The 22,548-nt window shown below is 43.9% G+C and overlaps 2 protein-coding genes across 3 annotated transcripts in view; one reads left to right on the forward strand and one right to left on the reverse strand.

Annotated features, from left to right (window-relative positions):
• Positions 1-2,562: 2,562 nt before the first annotated feature.
• Positions 2,563-5,531, forward strand: LOC137346937 (U7 snRNA-associated Sm-like protein LSm10). Of its 2 annotated transcripts, none has more exons than XM_068010893.1 (2): positions 2,563-2,644; positions 4,777-5,531. In XM_068010893.1, exon 2 carries the CDS (start codon positions 4,867-4,869, stop codon positions 5,230-5,232), a length of 366 nt encoding a protein of 121 aa, XP_067866994.1. In that variant the 5' UTR covers positions 2,563-2,644; positions 4,777-4,866; the 3' UTR covers positions 5,233-5,531. The 2 variants fall into 2 exon arrangements, with proteins under 2 accessions (XP_067866994.1, XP_067866995.1); XM_068010894.1 differs by lacking the exon at positions 2,563-2,644 and adding an exon at positions 2,703-2,850.
• Positions 5,532-16,561: 11,030 nt separating this feature from the next.
• The window catches only part of oscp1b (organic solute carrier partner 1b), a 91,485-nt gene continuing 85,498 nt past the window's right edge, over positions 16,562-22,548 (reverse strand). Inside the window, exons 9-11 of the mRNA XM_068011039.1 lie at positions 22,296-22,435; positions 21,082-21,145; positions 16,562-20,566 (exon numbers count right to left, since the gene is read on the reverse strand). Coding sequence (XP_067867140.1) covers positions 20,450-20,566; positions 21,082-21,145; positions 22,296-22,435 — 321 coding nt within the window. The 3' untranslated portion in view covers positions 16,562-20,449. The remainder of the gene's footprint in view (positions 20,567-21,081; positions 21,146-22,295; positions 22,436-22,548) is intronic.

Below are 22,548 nucleotides of genomic sequence, written 5' to 3' on the forward strand. Positions count from 1 at the left end.
TGGCCGAGGTATAGAATACAAAAGCAGGGTGTAATGCTGGAACTGTATAAAACGCTGGTTAGGCCACAGCTGGAATATTGCGTACAGTTCTGGTCACCACATTACAGGAAGGACATAATTGCTGTGGAGAGAGTACAGAGGAGATTTACAAGAATGTTGTCAGGGCTTGAAAGTTGCAGCTATGAGCAAAGATTGGATAGGCGAGGGTTGTTTTCCTTAGAACAGAGGAGGCTGAGGGGTGACTTAATTGAGGTGCACAAAATTATGAGCGGATAGAGTAGACGGGAAGGACCTTTTTCCCCTAGCAGACAGGTCAATTACCCGGGGGCACAGATTTAAGATGATTGGTAGAAGAATTAGAGGGGACATGAGGAAATGCTTTTTCACCCATAGGGTGTGGGTGTCTGGAATTCACTGCCAGGAATGGTAACAACATGTCTACAGTTTAAGCATCGGTGCCATTATGGTCGCACCAAGGAGACTAAGACTCAGTTAAAACAGAGGAGAATGAATGCTTAAAGGAAGAGTTACAAGATGCGCATGGGGCTCTCAGAGAGATAATGAACAAACCTAAATGGGAAACAAAAACAAGAAATGCTGGATTCACTCAACAGGTCTGGCAGCATCTGTGGAAAGAGAAGCAGAGTTAACGTTTCGGGTCAGTGACCCTTCTTCGGAACTGACAAATATTAGAAAAGTCACAGATTATAAACAAGTGAGGTGGGGGTTGGGCAAGAGATAACAAAGGAGAAGGTGCAGATTGGACCAGGCCACATAGCTGACCAAAAGGTCACGGAGCAAAGGCAAACAATATGTTAATGGTGTGTTGAAAGACAAAGCATTAGTACAGATTAGGTGTGAATATACTGAATATTGAACATCAGCAAGTGCAAACCTGAAGAAAAACAACCTGAAAAAAACAGTGGGTAAGCAAACCAAGTTAATTTTGACGCAGACATTTGGCAGCCACAGACAACTGAGTACGATATAGTGGATGCGATCCTCAATCACCTGGGCATATGTAATTGAAATCTGATATTGCTGTGTAGTCAGAGATCCCAGGGAAAAGACGAGACCCCTCGTGTGCTCGGGAACTGACTATACAACCTGTATGAGCCTTCACAGCCCGTCCTCCTGGTTGGCAACAGTCGTGCCCATGAGGTCTACAAATAAATATTTTTGGCCCAACTCCAACCATTGGTAAAGACAGCCCTGGGCATAACAACCTTTAAAGACATGCTGTGGACTTAAATGCTGGAAAATGCCCAGCGGGCATGAGATGGCAAAATACAACCTTAAAACAGAAAACCCAGATAAACAGGACCTGTCCCAAAAAAGGTGGCCACTGTCGAGGGACCTGTTGGAAGGGGGGGGGGGGTTGGGGGGAGGTGGCACGTGGTGTCAAAAAGGATCTTGTCCTAACTGTGGCAAGGTGGAGCGTATGGCTAGGGAATGTCGTCCCCCTCCCAAGGGACTGTCACCGCGCTATACCTTCCCGAGTCAGTTGGCCAGACCCACACTCGTCAAGTGTGGAGCAAAAACTGGATCAGCTGATGACAACAGCTATGGCACTTGGAGGAAGTCAGGGCACGGCCCATGTGTGGCGCAGTACAAACACCCCATCGGTACTATCCCTGGAGAGGCTGACTGATCTGAACGCTTAATGAAGGGAGCAGACCCCTCAGAAAGTTTGGTAGTGGGTTTCCGACATGATGGCCATGGACGGCTCGTGATCTCTGCTGTCTTAGAAGGGGAGGACAGCAGGTTACATGAGTGGATATGGGATCAAACGTTACCATCATGCATACCCTACACCCTGAATGCCATGCTGCAGCTGGAAGGGAATGCTTAATGCTTATAGGTGTTATGACCGTGGTGGGAGGACTGCAGTTATTCAGTCCCATGTTTTCACAGGTCTGGAAGGAAGTTCTTTGGTTTGGTGAGGTGTCCCAAAGTTGAATAGTTGGCTGCCACTCGAAGTCTTTTCAGGCAAGGTTGATGAACAGTCTGTGTTGGGTAGGAGTGCAAAGAAATTCAACAATAGAAAGCTTCACATAGGTCTTCCATCAGGGGTGTAACAACAGGTGTCAGTTCTCACTTGGATGCAAAAGTCCATTTAAAGATGGCTGCATTTACTGACAACCACTAGGTGGCAGCACTAGCACATGCACAAATGCAGCCTCATCCACCTAAGTGCAGTCTGTGACGTTCAGGCAACTGCCAGGATCAAAGATGGCGCTGTTCAATTTATCACAGAAAAACAACCTGATATATAAGAGAAAAGCAAAGTACTGCAGATGCTGGATATATGAAATGAAAACAAGAAATGCTGTAAATACTCAGCAGGTCTGGCAGCATCTGTGGAGAGAGAAGCAGAATTAACACTGCTGAGTATTTAAAGCATTTCTTGTTGCTATAAAAGAGGATCAGGATCAGAGGTTGAGCCACAGCCATACGTAGTACCATTCACTTCCGGGAGTAGAGCTCCATTGCGTCACACAGACGGAGGGGAGGGGGGCTGGGCTCTGTGGTCACGTGATCTCCAGTGTGTCTGTCTCCCCGCCGAGGCGGAAGTCGTCGTCACCAGGGAGACGGGGCCTTCTCAAACAGGCTGGGAGTGGCGCGGGCGCTGTTTAAATTGCTGGTAAGTTAGTTAGCTGGGTGATCGGTGCCGACTTAGGAATGTCGGCCCGGGCCCACCGCTGGTTCATTGGGGGTAGGGATCAACACCAGGTCGGGGGGACGGTCACTCCTCAGGGAGATTGTTGTCCACTTTGGTCACTCCTGACGGAGATGGGTGTCCACTCACTGGTCACTCCGCAGGGTGGTTGGCGGCCATTGGTTATTACGGTGAGTGATTATAATATGGGCCCCTTAATGACAGACACAGGTGATATTGTCATGAGAAATCAGCAAATGGCAGTTGACTAAATAACTGTTTTGTAGCAGTCTTCACAGTAGAGGAAAAGGATGAAGTACCAGAGATACAAGGAAAACTAAGTCAAGGGGAGGAACTTGCTGTAGGAATTGTTCCTTTTGGATGGGAAAATTTAAGAAGGATAGGGGAGATAAACCAGGAAATTATAGAAACAAAATACTGCAGATGCTGGAAATCCTAAATGAAAATAGGAAATGTTGGAAATACTCAGCAGGTCAAGCCAAATCTGTGTTAACGTTTCAGTTCGATGACCTTTCTTTCATCAGACCTGACGAAAGATTAGGGTCCAAGTAGGTGGCGCAGTGGTTAGCACCGCAGCCTCACAGCTCCAGCGACCCAGGTTCAGTTCCGAAGAAGGGTCACTGACCCGCAACGTTAACTCTGCTTCTCTTTCCACAGATGCTGCCAGACCTGCTGAGTGATTCCAGCATTTCCTGTTTTTATTTCAGATTTCCAGCATCTGCAGTATTTTGCTTTTATTTCAATTCTGGGTACTGCCTGTGTGGAGTTTGCAAGGTCTCCTTGTGTCTGTGTGGGTTTTCGCCGGGTACTCCAGTTTCCTCCCACCACCAAAAGACTTGCAGGTTGATAGGTAAATTGGCCATTATAAATTACCCCTGGTATAGGTGGGTGGTGGGGGAGTGTGGGGATGTGATAAAAATATGGGATTAGTGTAGGATTGGTATAAATGGGTGGTTGATGGTCGGCAGAGACTCGGTGGGCCGAAGGACCTGTTTCAGTGCTATATCTCTAAATAAATATAAAATTTTTTTTTTTTAAAGTGCAGAAATTGCTAAATGCTCGTGGACAGTTTGAAAGTCTAATGGAATGTTAGCCTTTATCTCAAGAGGTCTGGAATATAAAAGGCTGGAAATTATTTTATCATTTCATAAATCTCTAGTTAGACCCTATTTAGAGTACTGTGTTCCTTTATTGGTACCACTCCTCAGGAAGAATATATTGGCCTTGAAGGGGGTGCAGTGTAGAGTTACCAGAATTATACCTGGGCTAAAAGTTAGATTGAGAACAGGTTGCATAGACTAATCTTGTATTCTTGGACATAGAAGATTAAGGGGTGATCGAATTAAATTTTTTAAATAATTAAAGGATTTGATAGGGTAGATCAAGAGAAACTATTTCCTCTGGGTGGTTCCAGAACAAACTGGCATAACTTTAAAAATAGAGCTATGGGCAATGTCAGAAAGTACTTCTTCACACAAAGGGTGTTGGAAAAAGCTGTCGAGCTTGAATATTTCAAAACTGAGACTGATAGAGTTTTATTAGGCATGAGTATTAATGGTTATAAAACCGAAGCAGGTAGATAGAGTTAAGATACATATCAGCCATGATCTAATTGAATGACGAAACAGGTTCAAAGGGATAATGACCTCTACCTGTTTCTATGTTCCCATCACTGCCCATCATACAGGGGGTGAGTGCCCAGTCTTTGCCCATTGTACAGCAGTTGAGTGACTAGCCTACTGCCTATTGTACAGCGGGTGAGTGAACAGTCACGTGTCTGGTCACACCCATCCCGCAGTAATTGTCCAGTCACAATGCTCCCCTCCATGTGAAAAGGTTCTGACATGGACACTGACCCTGTTCTATTTGTGTACTTTGCTGAATAACAGTTTAGATCCACACACAAAGAATGACCATTTGGAACAGGTACCAGCTGCCTGTGAAACACTAGCCAGTCAGGAGGCAGTACAGTACCTTGATTGAATGAGGAGGAAAATGGAGACAGGATAAAACAAGATGCCTCTGTTGTGAGTTGCTAAGCGCCCTTATCTTTAAACTCGGTTTATTGTTCATGATCTATTTCTTTTTCCATTCAGATGCTGATGCAGTTCTATCAGCGGAAGTGTCCGTTGGGCTTGATCTTCCTCTTTCTTTGTGCTGTTTGCACAGAGCTGTGAGTGAGCAACATGTCATTGAGCCACTCCATTAAAGAACGAACGATTGCAGAGAACAGTCTCATCATTCTTCTCCAGGGAGTGCATGGTCACATCACCACTGTGGACCTGAGGGACGAGAGCTCTGTGAGGGGGTGCTTTGTTAACGTTGACGCGTTCATGAACATCAGGCTTTCTGAGGTGATGTACACTGACAGGTGGGGCAGAGTCTCGCACCTGGACAACTTCTTTGTGACTGGCAGAAATGTGCGTTACGTTCACATCCCAGATGAGATCAACATCATCGAGACCATCGAGAGCCAATTGCAGAAAATCCACCGAGTGCGTACCTTCGGGGGGAAGGATCGCGGGAGAAGAGAATTCCCATCAAGAAAATAACAATGTGAAGATCCTGGAGAAGTAACATCAGGACTAGTTGATCTATGTGGGGAATAAGTGAGAACATCAGGACTGTCTGGTGTATGTGGGATATGGGGGCAACGTCAGGACTGGAATGTGTGCGGGGTGGGAGGGGTGGAGTATTAGGACTGGATGGTGTCAGGGGTGGTAGTAATAGGACTGGGTAGTTTTTGGAGGTAAATTGGGAGTGGCTGGTAGTTGAGGGTATCAGGAGCAGGTCCTGATACCCTCAAATACCAGCATCAGGACCAGGTCCTGTTTGGGGCAGGGTGGTGTGGGTGTGAGGTCTGGGTGGTGGTCGGGGGGGGGGGGGGGGTGTGGGTGTGAGGTCTGGGGGGTGGGGGGGGTGGTGGGATTTGAGGACTGGGTGGTGGTTGTGGGGTGGTGGGGGGTTTGAGCACTGGGTGGTTGAGGGGGTGGGGTGGGTTGAGGACAGTGGTAGTTGGAGGGGGTTATCGGCACTGGGTGGTATTTGTGGAATCAGATGACTTGGTGTGCATGACCACTGATTTGGAGGGCCCACGCTGTCAGATTGACTCAGTTGGCAGCATGCGCACCTCTGAATTGGTAAACTGTATTTTCAAGCTCCACCGGACGATATATGGGCCAGCATTCCAGAGCAGTACTGAGAGAGTGTTGCATTATTGAAGGTGCTGTCCTTTGAATGCAACATTAACCCACAGTACCATCTGCTTGTTTTTTGTTTCATGTGGATTGTACAGGTTCCCTGGCAATATTGGAAGAACAGGTGCTGGCTGCAAGGCAGTATTCTTAGCCAGTTACGTGAAAAACATCAATTTCGTCTTGGGATCTTGCTCTGTGGTGAGCAGCTGCTGCATTCCGCTACATAGCAGTGACTGCGCTTCCAAGTAATTCATCATATGTAAAGTGTTTTGAGATATCTCTGAGATGTGACAAGATGATATATAAATTCAGGTTCTCTCTTACACTGCCACTGTGTTTATCTGTATTGGCTCTGATTAAGTGATTGGAATATGTATGAGTCAGATAATCCTGATGCATCTGAAAGTTGGTCAGTGCTGTTAGATACATCGTCTCTATCAGTCTGTTGCCATAGCCTGGATCAGCTGGTTCCTGGATGTATGTGAATCAAACACTGACAATCGAAGGTGGTAATGGTGAGTATAGTCACCAGGTGCTGACTGTCTACTCTCCAATCTGTACTAAATAGTGTTAAGTAGAATGAAAGGCGAAAAGCGCTCCTGCAACGTGGCACTTACCTCAGTGTGGTCACTGGTACCATTGCACTAGGATTACACTTTAATCTAGTATGTCTCTCGTATGAATCTCTTAATTCATCATTTAAAATTCATCCCATTACAATATGCCCTCCAGCATTTTCCCTTGAGTTACATGGTAAGGTGTTCTGTCCAAACCCCATGTTTGGAAGGACAGAAGCTCTAATGTTTGTCAAAAGTGTGAAAATTTCATTGACTCAACATTATGCACTGCTATCCCAGTTACTGTGCTGAGCAGCCATGAAAATTCTGCAATCACTGTATATACTTGCAGCTCAACATTAGCTTGCATCAATTCTTTTCACATCCTCTTCTGCTGTTGAGGGTGACCCTCACTTGGAAACGATTCAGTGAGACTCAGGTTGAGTGGCAGGAAGTGACCATTGGGCCATTCCCACTCACTGGTGGGGACAGGCAGGCCCCTTCTGGGCTGTAGGTCAGTGTACATATAAGCAGAAAAGGGAAAAGATGGATTAATGCACAAAAAAAGTCATGATAATTAGAGTAAAATGAGTTAGAAAAGGAATATGCATGAGATAATTAAAGGTTCTTTGGATTTGTTGTCAGGAAACAAATTAAAAATGATAGGGCCTATTGAGAATAAGAGGAATGAAAGAATAACAGAGCAGGGTGTTATCTCAGTAAATCTTCTTACAAAAGATACTGTGGGTATTCACACTAGATTGGGTGCATTTTGAGTTCATGGAGAATGAGCTGTTTTTTCTTCATCCTTGGGATGTTGATGTTGCTGGAAAGGCCAGAATTTGTTGCCCATCTCTAATTGCCCTTGAGAAGGTGGTGGTGAGCTGCCTTGAACCGCTGCAGTCCTTGGGATGTAGGTGCACCCACAGTGCTGTTAGGGAGAGAGTTCCAGGATTTTGACCCATTGACAGTGAAGGAATGGTGATATAGTTCCAAGCCAGGGTAGTGAGTAACTTGGATGGAAACTTGCAGGTGGTGGTGTTCCCATGCACCTGCTGCACTTGTCCTTCCAGGTGGTAGGGGTTGTGGGATTTGGAGGGGCAGTTGAAGAAGCTTGGAAAGTTGCTGTAGTGCCTCTTGTAGATGGCACGCACTTTTTTCATGGTGCACCAATGGTGGAGGGAGTGAATGGCAGCCCATCCACAAACAATCAAGCAGGCTGCTTTGTCCTGGATGATGTCGGGCTTCTTGAGTGTTGCTGGAGCTGCACTCATCCAGGCAAGTGGAGAGTATTCCATCACACTCCTGACTTGTGCCTTGTAGCTGGTGGACAGGCATTGGGGAATCAGGAGATGAATTACTGCAGAACACCCGACCTTTGACCTGTTCTTACAGCCACAGTATTTAATTAGTTAGTGCAGTTAAGATTCTGATCAATGGTAACCCCAGGATGTTGAGGAATTCGACGATGGCCAGACCATTAAATGGCAAGGGGAGGTGGTTAGATTCTCGTTGGAAATGGTCATTCCCGGAACATGTGGCGTGAATGTTACATACCACTTATCTCAAGCCTGAATGTTGTCCAGGTCTTGCATGCATGTGGTCACGGACTGCTTAATTATCGGAGGAGTTGCGAAAGGGACTGTAACCATTAGCGAACATCCCCACTGCTGAAGTTCTGTTGGAGGGAAGGTCATTGCTGATCCCTCATTACTTATTCCTATGCACCAAGCACTAAATTATGCGATTTCCAATTCAGCTCTCGCACCAAGCCTCTCAAATAACAAAGCATACCCGTGACATTGACAAGCCATATGCAGCCCCTCACCCTCTTCTACTGTCACATCCCCAGAGTTGATGTCGTCATTATCAGTGGTACATTTGCAGTGGTCACAATAAATCATTACATGATCAGTTATCACTGCTTATTATTCTCAGTTCTGCTGGGCTGTTTTGACAAAGTAATTCCTTATCCAATGATCACAATGGGTGAGGATCATGTTGACGTGATTATTGTCCATAACACACAGAGCTTAATTGCATCCCCATCTTACAGGTTGACCCTGTAACAAATCAGAGCAGTATTTATTCTATTGCAATTTTCAACTGACTTATATGGTATAATTTGAACTCGATAATCAGGTGATGAAGATGAAATGCTGCACTGCCAACAGATGATGCTGACCAGGGTTATATATCTTCTCAACACCGGCGAGGATTCGTGAGGCAAATGCAATAGGTAGAAACATGTCCTACACCCTCTGACACAGCACAGCAGTGATACTCTGATCAGTGGCACTGACTTCAAGCTGGAAAGGTTGGTTAGGGTCAGGAGTGACAGGATTGTTTGCTGCACAACAGCTTCTTTCAGCTGCTGACTTTCTGTCCTTACAGAGCGGATGTCTTTCTTGACCCCCTTCAGCAGGTCATAAAGCAGCTTAGTAAGCTCAGCAAATCCTGGGATGAAGTTCTTTTTGTATCTGACCAATCCGAAAGGTGTGGTCTTGGAGACAGGTAATTGGAATCGCTGAATGACATCTACCCTTATGTTTATCTGGAGTTTGCCCAGCTGGCAAGATGGAGACTCCGAGGAATGTGACCTGTTCCTTTAACAGTTGGGGCTTAGACGGATTAACCTTCAGGCCAGAGCATTTCAGGGTGGCCAAAAGCTCATCCAGCAGTGATAGGTTTTCTTTGCAGTTGTGGTGGCTAGCAAGAAATTATCAACACATTGGAGTAAGCAGTCTGGTCTAGAAAGTTCTTTAAGGGCCTGGGTCACCCTGCTTGTGGAAGATGGATTATGGAACCCATTACAGGCACCTCTATCGTATAGCTCTGGTCCTCAAAGGTAAATGCAAACTTATTCAGCCTTCCTAACGGGTTTAGTCCAGAACTTGTTGGAGATATTGAGGGTGGAGAAATACTTTGATCCGGTATCTGGGACAAGAGGGTTGGCATCTCACATACAACTGATGAGAACACTGGTGTCAGAAAGTTAAGTTTGCCATAGTCAATTGTCAACCACCAACTGCTGTCATGTTTCTTTATGGGCAAAATGGGAAAATTAGCAGTGAATGTACCAGATCTAATAACACCCTGCTGCATCAAGGCCTGTGTTGTAACCCTAACATAGGGGTGACTTTCCTTTGGAATGGGATGTTGCTTGGCAAAGGTATGGCCCATCAATGGACTGTTCCCTGATCATTCGTCCACAATCATGTTTACAGAAGCAAACACAGATGTACTACTTCAATAATTGCACCAGCCTAAGGCCCTCATGGCTGGGCGCATCGTAAATGGGTGACTACTTAATTGCAAAGACTGAGTGTACATCCCATATTTCCACAATTGACTCCTGTCTACTTGGGAATCCACCCAACCATAAACAATCAGTTAGAATTAATCACTGCCTTGTATTGGTTCAACAAATCCATGCCCAGGATTCCTCTCCCATCTGGAGTAGTCATAAAAGCCATGGGGGGAGCCCTCCATTTCAAACCTCCTATCTGGAACCCCGAAGGCCCTCCTAGAATGGCTGAGATTGTCCCATTCCCATCAAAGCCTGTTCTGAGGATTTCCATTTTTTGTATTAAAACTTGGGATTTTATATTTTTGATAAGGTCCCACATAAGAGGTTAGTGTGCAAAAATAAAGCACATGGGATTGGGGGTAATATACTGGCATGGTTTGAGAATTGGTTGACCGACAGGAAACAGAGTAGGAATAAACGGGTCTTTTTCCAGGTGGCAGGCAGTGGCTAGTGGGGTACCGCAGGGATCAGTGCTTGGGCCCTAGCTATTCACAATATATATTAATGACTTGGGTGAGGGAACTAAATGTAACATTTCCAATATAATAAAAGCAAAATACTGTGGATGCTGGAAATCTGAAATAAAAACAAGAAATGCTGGAACCACTCAGGTCTGGCAGCATCTGTGGAAAGAGAAGCAGAGTTAATGTTTCGGGTCAGTGACCCTTTCATCGGAACTGACAAATATTAGAAAAGTCACAGGTTATAAGCAAGTGAGGTGGGGGTGGGGCAAGAGATAACAAAGGAGGTCTAGATTGGACCAGGCCACATAGCTGACCAAAAGGTCACGGAGCAAAGGCAAACAATATGTTAATGGTGTGTTGAAAGACAAAGCATTAGTACAGATTAGGTGTTAATACACTTAAGTTTGCAGCTGACACAAAGCTGGGGGAGGGGAATGTGAGCTGTGAGGAGGATGCAGAGAAGCTCCAGTGTGATTTGGACAAGTTGGGTGAGTGGGTAAATGCATAGCAGATGCAGTATAATGTGGATAAATGTGAGGTTATCCACTTTGGTTGTAAAAACAGAAAGGCAGATTATATGAATGGTGATAGATTGGGAAAGAGGGAGGTGCAATGACATCTGGGTGTCCTCGTACACCAGTTGCTGAAAAGCAAGCATTCAGGTGCAGCAAGCAGTTAGGAAGGAGAATAATATGTTGGCCTTCATTGCAAGAGGATTTGAATACAGGAGCAAGGATGTCTTACTGCAGTTATACAGGGCCTTGGTGAGACCACATCTGGAGTATTGTGGGCAGTTTTGGTCTCCTTATCTGTGGAAGGATGTTCTTGCCATGGAGGGAATGCAAAGATGATTTACTAGGCTGATTCCTGGGATGGCAGGATTGACGTATGAGGAGAGATTGGGTCGATTAGGCCTATATTGACTAGACGTTAGAAGAATGAGAGGGGATCTCATAGAAACCTATAAAATTCTAACAGGACTAGGACAGGCTAGATGCAGGGAGGATGTTCCCAATGGCTGGGGAGTCCAGAACCAGAGGTCACAGTCTCAGGATATCGGGTATGCCATTTAGAACCGAGATGAGGAAAAATTTCTTCACTGAGGGTGGTCAATCTGGAATTCTCTACTGCAGAAGTGGAGGCCAGGTCAGTAAATATATTCAAGAAAGAGATGAATATATTTCTTAATGCCAAAGGGCTGAAGGGATAGAGGGGAAAAGCAGGAACAGGGTGCTGAATTAGACGATCAGCCATGATCTTTTTTTGAATGGTGGAGCAGGTCCGAAGGGCTGAATGGCCTACTCCTGCTACTATTTTCTATGTTTCGCTGTTTCTAAAAACTGAAAAGGATTTCGTTTGACATTGAAGCATCTGGAGATAGTTGAACTTTACGGATGCTTTTTTTTAAAAAAAAGCAAGGTCAACAAGAGGCTTTGACCAGTAAACAAATACTGGAAACCAGGTAATTTCAAGGAAACCAGCAGGAGGTTTGACCTAAGAGCTACCTTTTGTGTGCCAAGAGAGAATTTATGGCTTAGCATGTGTTTTGTTTCTGGAAAATTTGAGTTTCATTTTTGAAATTTAAAAGCCAGTGGGTTTGGACTAAAGCAGGCCATTGCAATTTGAGATGGACCTACCAAGAGATCAGAAGAAGAACCAGAAAAGTATTACCTGTGTGTAAAGAATCCTTGCTGTGGAAAAGCAAAAGCTTGTATGAAGTGGTACTGTTGCCTCCTGCATTTTTGACAAAACCCTGAATTTGCAGAAACTGTGTCCTTAAACAAAGTGACTAGTAACAAAGCAGCGGCCTTCTGATGTCATCAGAGTGCTCCAGGTTGTGCAGTCTCCTGCGCATGCGCAGCCTACGTCTTGCGTTGCCAGGACTAACTGGCGCATGCGCATGAAAAAGCTAAATGGCGCATGCGCAGAAAAATGCTCTTTCCCCCGCCCCCAGTTTCCCGTCACTCATTCCAGGCCACTCGCTCCTCGCTTCACCGCTCTCCAGGCGGTCGCCCCCACTCTCCGGCAGCTTGCTCTCCCCTGACAACACAACCACTAGGTGGCACGGTACTAGCACATATGCAAATGCAGCCATCACAGAATTGTTACAGCACTGACGGAGGCCATTTGGCCCATCGTGTCCACACTGGCTCTCTGAAAGAGCAATTCCCTCAGTTCCATTCCTCCGCTTTCTCCCCATAACCCTGCACATTCTTCCTTTTCATATAACTGTTGAATTCCCTTTTTGAATGCTTCAGTTGAACCTGCCTCCACCACACTCTCAGGCAGCACATTCTAGACCTTAAGCACTGGCTGCATGAAAAAGTTTTTCCTCCTGTCACTTTTGCTTCTCTTACAAAATACTTGAAATCTGTGCCCTCTCGTTCTCGATCCTTCCATCTACTCTGTCCAGACCCCTCATGATTTTGAATACCTCTATCACATTACCTCTCTGCCTTCTCTTCTCCAAGGAAAACAGCCCTAACTTCTCCAATCTATCTTCAGAACACAAGTTCTTCATTCCTGGAACCACTGTCGTGAATCTTTTCTGTACTCTCTCCTACGCCCTCACGTCTTTTCTAAAGTGCGAAGACCAGATCTGGATGCAATACTCCAGCTGAAGCCGAACAAGTGTCTTATACAAGTTCAACATAACTTCCTTGCTTTTGTACTCTATGCCGTGATCAATAAAGCCCAGGATACTCTGCTTTATTAACCGCTCTCTTAACCTGTCCTGCCACCTTCAATGACTTATGGAAAGATTGACCCGTGTGGAGATTGAACCAACAACAACAGATGGTATTAGCACCATGTTCTAACCAACTGAGCTAAGCAGCCCCTATAAAAGGAAAGTGTCCAACTCTCAGCCCCACCCAGTGCCCAACTCCAGACCCACAGCAATGTAGTTGACTCTCAAGTGCCCTCTGAAATGGCCTTGCAAGCCACTCAGGTGTCAAGAGCAATTCGGGATCGGCAACAAATGCTGGTCTTGTCATGATTTTGAATACCTCTCTGCCTTCTCTTCTCCAAGGAAAACAGTCTTAATTTCTCCAATCTATCTTCATAACTGAAATTCCTCATCCCTGGAACCATTCTCATGAATCTTCTGTACTCTCTCCAACCTTACTTACTGTGGGACAAGGTTTAACTGAATGTCTGGTGTCAGTATAGGTACACTGAAGATAAGAAACCTCAACATAACCCATAGGAAGAAAGGCAAGAAAACCTAGGTCAGGTATATCATTGATGAAGATCTTTCCAGCCTCTTGGACGCTCCTTTCTGCTTCAGTCTGACATCTCCATTCCCTGCATGCCATGTGCAGCACTAATTAGGGATTTTTGATCTGTGGCCCATATCCAGGAAGATCCGGATTCAGACCGTGTAAATTTTATTACCGAAACCCTTAAAGCAGCAGAGAAAATAGACTAACAGTCTGCGCTTGAATCAGAGTCCCAAAGGCAAAAGCATAGACTTCAAATCCACTGCCAGTGCTGCTCATTTATATAGAAATTTGGTGCATGCAGATTTTTCCTGTCTGCTTTGTTTGTTAGCATTTAAAATTACAATGTAATCAGTGACAATGATAACATCCTATATTTTCTCCGTCACAAAGACTTACAATCACTCTCCATCCCTGCCTCAGCTCATCAGCTACTGAAACCCTCATGTGTTTTTGTTTCCCCTGGACTTGACTATTCCAATATTTTCTCTCTCATCTTTAGCCTGTGCATGGCTCTGCTGCCCATTTGCTATCCTGTACCAGGTCCTGTTCACCCATCACACCTGTCTTTATTGACTTTCATTTGCTCCCAGACCCCCAACTTTAAAATACTCATCCTAAAACCTTTCCCCTTTAAATGCTAGATCATGAAACATGGGTAGAAATCATTTATAAATGATACTCGCCAGCAGTGCTGCTTTTTGCAGACACAAATAATTGCTAACAGCCTTTTACTATCAACCACAACAACTTGTATTTATATTGCACCTTTAACAGCAAAATATTCCAAGGCACTTCATTGGAGCATTATCAAACAAAATTAGACATTGAAGTACATAAGGCAGGTGACCAAAAGCTTGGTCAAAGAGGTAGGTTTTAAGGAGTCTCTTAAAGGAGGCGAGAGGGGTCTGGGGAGGAAACTCCAGAACTTAACACCTTAGCAGTTGAAGGCATAGCCACCAATGGTGGTGTGATTAAAATTGAGGATGCTCAAGAGGTCACAATTAGAGGAGGGCAGATATCTCAGAGGGTTGTAGGGTGGCGGAGGATACAGAGACAGGAATGAGGCCATGGAGGCATTTGAAACCAAGGATAAAAATTCAAAAATTGAGGCGTTGCTTCACCTGGAGCCAATGTGTGTCAGCAAGCACAGCAATGATCGTTAAATGGGACTTGGTGTAAGTTAGGACATGGGCAGAATTTTGGACGACAAGTTTATGGAGGATAGAACATGGGAGGCTGGCCAGGAGTGCATTGGAATGGTCAAGACTAGAGGTCACGGTCATGGATAAGGATTTCAGCAGCAGCTAAATTGAGGCGGGGCAGAGTCGGATGATGTCATGGTGGAAATATGCGGCCTTAGTGATGATGTGGATATGATGTCGGAAGCTTATCTCAGGGTCAAATATTGACAGCAAAGTTGCAAAGTCTGGTTCCGCCTGAGAGAGAGGGAAGGAGTTGGTAGGGAACTGATTTTGTGGGAAGTAGCAAAGACACTGGCTTCAGTTTTTCCAATATTTAGCTGGAGGAATTTTATGCTCGAGGACTGGATGACAGATAAGCAGTGTGACAAATTAGAGACAGTGGAGGGGTTCAGAGACCTGGTGATGAGGTAGAGCTGGGTGTCATCAGTGTACGTGTGGGCATTGTTTTTAGATGTTGCCACCGATGGCAGCATGTAGATGAGAAATAGGAACAAGAAATACCCTACTGACAATCTTTCCACAAACAAAACATTTAAATAAACAATTAATTTATTACGAAGTAACAAAAAAATCTTAATGCTTCTAATCCTCCATAGTTTCAATAGAACGCTGGTTAATATTTTAAAACATAGCTTGATTTTCAATGCCTAATAAAATACACGAGTACGCCAAGTCTCATTTTGTGAGTTCCTCTCCATTGCTTCTCCATGCTTGGGGAGAGAGACAATGGTTCCCGCCTACCTCCAGATAAATTAGACTTTGACAGGCAATACACATTCTTCAGTGTTTTCTGATCTTCAAGCGTTCAGAAATTTCTGCTATTCATCATGGAATATTTCAGTTTTCAGCTGTCCTGAACAATTTTTTTGAGTGTGTTAAGTCAAGCAAAAAAATCCCTGGAAATTCAACTTAACTCCACCCAAATGTTTTTTTAATGTTGTTCTTGGGATTATAGTGACTGACAAAGCAGTATTTATTGAGTATTCTTCATTATCCAACAGCATTGTCAATATAACATGGGATTGGAGTCTTGTGTATGCTAGACCCATTAAGAGTGGTGACAGTTCATCTCCCTGAAGGATAATTGTGAACCAGTTGTTTTATTAAAAGCAGCCCAGGAGCTTTCATTATCATTTTTGTTCATCCTATCGAACTGAGTTTCATAACTTGCTATCGGTGAACTCTCAGCCTCTGGTTTGCTGGTCCAGTAGCATGATCACTGGACTACTGTGTTCATGTTACCAAAATCAATGGACATAGGCGAACCCAAAACTGAACTTCAGATGCTTGGCCTAAAGTTCTATGAAGATTGAGCAGTCGGCTGGCAGGAATGGAGCAGTTTTCATTTATTATCAGCATCAAATAAGTTATGGGCAGTGAGAACGTCAGTCTGCCCTTTGGAAATTCAAGGAGAATTCTTCCCCAGGTGCCTCTTGTTATAAGAGCAGATGCTGGTAGAGGGAATGGCTACAAGGCTGTCTATTCCAGCTCACCTCAATGAAAGAGGGTAGCTTGCCATCAAGATTCTTTGTATTTATTCCAAACAATTCTGCAAATTTGAACTTAGTTTCCTGTTTGACCAAAATAATCAGGAGCACTGGCTAGTTATTGAGCCTAACGGGAGACAGGGCACAGAGAGACTGAATTATGTAAGTAGACATAACCAAGAAATGATTCAGCATCATTGTATACTTTACTTAGCTCCCTCTAACGACTGAACTCAGTATACTTCCAAGCCAGTACACCAAATAATATCAGCATTTACTGTATTTGACTACAACTACAAATTTTAAAAATATGCATGTAAAAAATTACAAATATCTTCTACATGCAACATTTTCTTCACAAAATATGACATTTCATGAGCCTGGATGTTCCACCGACTGGCCAGTCTTGCTACTCATGCATTGACTACAGAACACTACCATTAGCCATTTCAAAGAAATGTTTATTTAGGCATTTCTTTCTGTTATTATGCAAAATTATGAATACATTCATATCAATATTATATACACTGAATTTCTATCTGGACTTACACTATTATATACAATCTACAGGTCTATCATTAGCTGAAAGAGATCAGGTTACTCTTTAAATGACTAGTTGGGAGTTTCGAACAAGATCTCACCTGAAACATTAACCAACCTTTTCACATAATGATGATCTGCAGTTCATTTGCCATTTCACTGGTTATCTCCACCCAGAGAACTCTGGAGGGAGAAATGATCAGGGATGCTCATGTTCAACTCTGGTGCAGGAAGTTCGCACATGCTGTATAAACTGGTACCAGCTTTGTCATGGCAGAGTTTACAAGGAAAGAAAATCTGTCAACAATACTCCTCATTTGGATATTCAGATGAACAGCATTTGGAACTGAAAGTATCTTGCAGAGCACACACTGTCCTTCAGTCCATCAAGACCTGATCTTACAAGCCTTGAAGGGAAAAGTCAACCTGCCGTTCCTTTTTAAAATACCAGTTAATTTGCACTTTGTTTAAAGCATGATATGGTGCTTTTTTGGATTCTCCACAAATTTTACAACATAAGATGTCCTTGAGCATCTCTGATGATGGCAAGAAATACAGAGGGGAGGGTCTACAGAAGAATGAGGCTGTGAAAGAATTCATGTCTCAGCTTGCAAAGGAGGAGTCTGAAAGGTGCAGTTATACAGGTAAATAAGATTAATAAGGATATAGGAAGACGTGAAACCAAAATATCACTTTAAATGAAACTGGGGGTATAATTACAGAACATTGGTTTAAATTAGTGATAGGCATTTTTAGCACTGATGTAAGAAAATTCTTATGGAGTCATTTATGGCACGGAAGGAGGCCATTCAGCCCACCGAGTCCATGTGGCTCTCTACGGAGTTATGCTGTCAATCCCAATTCCTGGCTCAAACCCCGTAGCCCTCCAAGTCTATTTCTCTCAGGTAGCCATTCAACTTCTTGAAGTTACTGATCATTTACACTTCCGTAACCATTGTGGGCAGCGAGTTCCAGGTCATTACCAACCGTGCATAAAAAAGTGCTTCCTCATATTCCCCTGCATCTTTTGCCCAAAACTTTAAATCTGTGTCCCCTACTCCTTGTATCATTTGTTAATGGGAACAGCTTTTCTTTGTCTAACTTATGTGTCATAATCTTGCATACTTCTACTAAATCTTACCTCAATTTCCTTGGTTCAACAAATAATTGGATGCTGCAATGGCAGGGGGAGAGGCAGAAACAGGACATTCAGATCTCACTGGTTGGGCCAAACTGTAATTATCTTGTGACGGGTGAAATGGTGCCCTGGTCAGGATGCTCCAACATCAATGTCCATCACCCTGACCCAGAAGTATCCTGACCCTGTCAGAGTACCTACATTAGTAAATCACCTACAGTCACACATTTGTGTCAAATACAGCACTGACATAAAGACACAAACACTGGATGAGTCTGACCTTCGACAAATAGCACTTTCTTTGGCTATATCTAATAGTCTGTTATTAAGTATTCAAATAGGACCAAAACGTTTTACATATTAAAAAACTTTTACTGTAGATTTCCTTTATTTCCTCAAACCACTTTTATCAAAGTAACTGAATAGCATTTTGAGTAATAAGCAATTTTCTTTAAGATGGTCGTGTGGCTGTTAGATTGGCTGCAAATCTCACAGGAATCAGGAGAGACAGTGATACATTACAAAGGTCTACAATGCACAAAGCCCCATTTATTCCTCATACAGGTTTAACATATTCCTTCTACTATACAATAACACCTTGAATCAATACCTTCTGTTTATAGTGCTGCTCTCAAATCACCACCCCTGCAACAATGAACTGAGTGTGTACTCCACCTCTAAAAAGAACATCGACAGCCAATGGCATACCACTGTGTACACTGGGCCTTTAGCACCACCAGCAATTTGCTTTCTGATTGACATGAATGGTACACTGGCTTAAACCTGCCAAGGGATTAGGTCAATTGGAAGATATCCAATGAAAAGTGTTAGCACACAGAATTCCCAGCAAATAACAAGACTGCTGGAGGCATTTCAGTTAACATCTTTATAGGATTGCCTTCGTAAATCAGCTGTTGAAAATGGCCTGCTGTACTTTCTGTCAATACACCAACTGGCTTTCCAACTGAATTAATCACCTGCGACACCTCAAGCAATCTGTGATACGTAAGCAGACACAGTAAATAGAAAACAAACATTTCCTGCAACAGCTTCAGCCAGCAGTGAGGAACCTCCCTGTCACACAGCCAGCTTTAGGCCTCCTCAAAGCCTGTGTCTAATGGGGGAGGGGTTGGGCTATGGTGGGGTCCCCTGTCTGCTGGTAAATGCTGCAATTGCCATAGGTGTGGAGGCAAAGGATGCTGGGGTTCTAAATAAAGAGGAAAGGGATAAAAACGCTTCAGGACGTTCTGAAGAAAAATCATCAACCAGAAATGTTAACTTTGTTTCTCTCTCTACAGATGCTGCCTGACCTGCTGAGTATTTCCAGCATTTTGTTTTTATTTCAGATTTCCAGCATCTGCAGTATTTTGCTTCTGTGAAAGAGGAAGGGATCTAGCAGAGAGCAGAAAGACAAATTAATGAGAATAAAGATAAGGAAACATGAGAGGAGGGAGGAAGTGTTATTGGAGAGCAAATGTCAAGGGAAATATTGGAAAGAATATTAAGATATTAAAATAGATCATTTCAGCAAGTGAATTAAATACATTAATTTACGCTAGTCCTACATCCAAGATAGGAAATAATGGTGTAAATATTGTACCTCAGAGAATTTTAAAGTAATAAAGACCAAGACAGAGAATGCACAGGAATAGACATGCTAAATACAAATTAATACTGACACTCACTTTGAATGTAATATTTAAATGCAATTGTCAATGTTTAAAGTTATTTAAGAACATTTAATGGTGGCATTAATAGTTGATCTTTAGAAACTTGAGGTGCAGAGGCCCAAAATCTTGAGGCCAGCTCTGCCTTTTATCATTAAAAGTGGAACCAAAGCTTTGCATCTGTTTGATTAGATGCACAAATCATTAACTGTCCAAGAAAATTGGCAGATTTTCATACAACTGCTGGCAGGATTCCATAGAGTGACCCAGTGACCCTTCTGTCACACACAATGACATCAATGTTATAGTCAGGATTCCAAGGCATGACACTGTCATACACAGTGATTTCAGCATCATACACATACTCGCACACAGAGTTTTATCGCATAACTGAGTGACCCCCCCCCACTGTCATATACTGTAACCCTACTATAGCCGACACTGACTGGTTTCAATGGCAAGACATACTTGCCAATCATCCATATCATTTTTACATTTCTTTGTCCCCCCCACTCCAATGGTACCTAATTAGTCCCAGTTTTACCTAGGTGTGACTTGATTTTCACAGATGCACAGTCAAAAAATACATTAAGAAAACACTTGTATTCCATGCAAATTTGCCTCCAGCTCACTGATCTGCAAAAATTCACAGCTGAGCCAAATAATTTCCCTGTCTCCCCTGCCCCATTGTTTTTCCAATCCTCCATCCAAGTTTTGAGGGTCACAAATGTTGGTGAATATGATCACATTCTGGTTGGTTTAATATTTTTAGTATGTACAGTAAATTTAATTGGATGAAACGGAGTCGAGGTGCACAAAATTGTACAGAACGGGAGTTCAGCTCTTGGTACAGGAATTGAATGAGCCATTAACAGAAATAACTTGCTCAGAGAGTTGAAAGCCAGTGACCCAACCACAGATGTTGTGCCAAGGAAGGTCACTTGGAAAAAACAATGATGTCACAGCTGCTCACTGGCAGGATGTCACAGATCGTCCATCATGGCCAGGAGGTCATCCCCTTTACTGCGGCTGTGTCTGGGCTGCTCCTGGACATGAAACTCTCCCATAATTCGAGCTAACTCTTCATGCTGCTGCTGGTCCTGCAGAGAAAGACAACACAGATACAACCAGTGGTCTGCTGTTTTGTAGCAGGAAATAAAGCAAGGCCCTCAATTGCCTGAGTGGGTAAATGCTCTATGCACAGTGTGGTATTGCTTGGAGATTGGGCCCTGAGCAGCCGAGTTAGCAGTGGGGAAGCGAGACAACTGCCTTCAATGTCGATATAGGCCACAAACCAGCTGGGGTCCCCTCTCCCAAGTCCTATTCAGTGGCCCTTTCTGGTGAGTGTGCGTGTCTGATGCAGCACAAGACAGGATTGGGCCTGTATGTGACATTCATCCCACTACCCACCATGCTCATGGTCGAATAGGCTCATGTGCCCATTTAGCTGAATTAGCAAAGGGTTGCTGGTGCCCACAGGTCTTAAACCCTTTGTTGAGTCAGCACCTTCCGGTGAGAAAGCTGGAGAGGGTGAGAGGGGAATCTCAGATGCATATATTCATTAAAATGTAAGGTGTAACTGATGCAAAAAGCAATCCAATGACATCCTGCTCACCTTAGAGACCTGTATGTTGATCACTTCATCAGAAAATTCTGGAGGCCTTATGGTTGCTGCATGGCTATAACACAAAAACAGGTCAAAATAAAACTTGCTGTGGCCAAAAGCCTGCCTCATTCTTTAAACAACTCTTCCCAGCTCACCTAACATAGTACGGAGCTGAACTTTTGTTCCCACTGTAGCTGGTTAATTTTGTTGTGTTACGGAAATGTTCCAGTGTCTTATTGTAAATGTTTTATGGTAATACCGTGTTACTGCTGCCTCCACTGGACAAAGATCTGAAGGCCTGGCTCAGAATGAGGTGGTGATGCAGATCACGGCAAACATCTCGGATTGCTCTTTCTTAAAGAGACACTGCCCCTGTGATCTTCCTGCATGGTGTAATACCAACACAACAATTCCTGTCTGTGGAGAATTAAATCACTCCAAGTTCAGTTATTTCCTGTTCTGGTTTTGGGTTAGCCCACACTAGGCATGATTTCCCAGTTGAGAAAATGAACATGTAACATTGTTTCTGGGCCTCTGCAGCCACTTAAGGCACTAGTCCAAGCTAACTCTCAGTTGTAACTTTCCTGCTGTAGGGATGTTCTGGGCCTCCGATCAGCGCTTCATCCAAAGGCATGGGTCAGGTGTGAAAAATTCATTTTCACAGAATCTTACAGCACAGATGGAGACCATTCTGCCCTTCATGTCTGTGGGTGTGTGTGTGGGAAGGAATGTTTGTATGTGGATGTTTGTGTGAGTGGGTATGGATATGGAGGGTGTGGGTGTGTGCACAGGGGTGTGAGTGTGAATGAGGGTGTGGATGTGAGTATATGTGTGAAAGAGGGTGTGGCATGAGTGCATGTACAGGGGTGTGTAGATGTACAGGGGTATGTCACAGAATCACAGAATTGTTACAGCACAGGAGGCAGCCATTCAGCCCATCGTGTCTGCACCGGCTCTCTGAAAGAACAGTTTACCCATTGCCATTCCCCAGCCTTCTCCCCATAGCCCTGCGCATTCTTCCTTTTCAGCTAACAATCCAATTCCCTCGATTGCCTCAACTGAACCTCCCTCCACAATACTCTCAGGCAGTGCAATCAAATCCTAACCACTTGCTGCGTTTAAATGTTTTTCCTCATGTCGCTATCGGGAAGGGATGTGTATGTGATTATTAATCTTGTTCCTGTGAAAGAAGCACAGCTATAAAAATGGTATTGTCAACTTACTCTTCCTCTTCGTCTGTGCCAAACAGATTCAGCCGGAATCCTGCCTCAGTGCCCAAAGGCTTCTTGATCTCTAGTCCACCCATTAACCGTGCTAGCAGGTTCAGCTCCTCCTTGGCCAGTGGGTTGGGAGCTGCATTCTCCTGGAATGAAGGACAGGAGACAATGAAATGTCAAAAAAGAGAGTAAAATAAGCAAAAGAATGCATAATTACAGGTAGGCATCTAACACACAGTCTGAACTGTTGACAGCATTA

This window comes from Heterodontus francisci, chromosome 31 (assembly GCF_036365525.1).
Source record: "Heterodontus francisci isolate sHetFra1 chromosome 31, sHetFra1.hap1, whole genome shotgun sequence".
Taxonomy (NCBI): Eukaryota; Metazoa; Chordata; class Chondrichthyes; order Heterodontiformes; family Heterodontidae; genus Heterodontus; species Heterodontus francisci.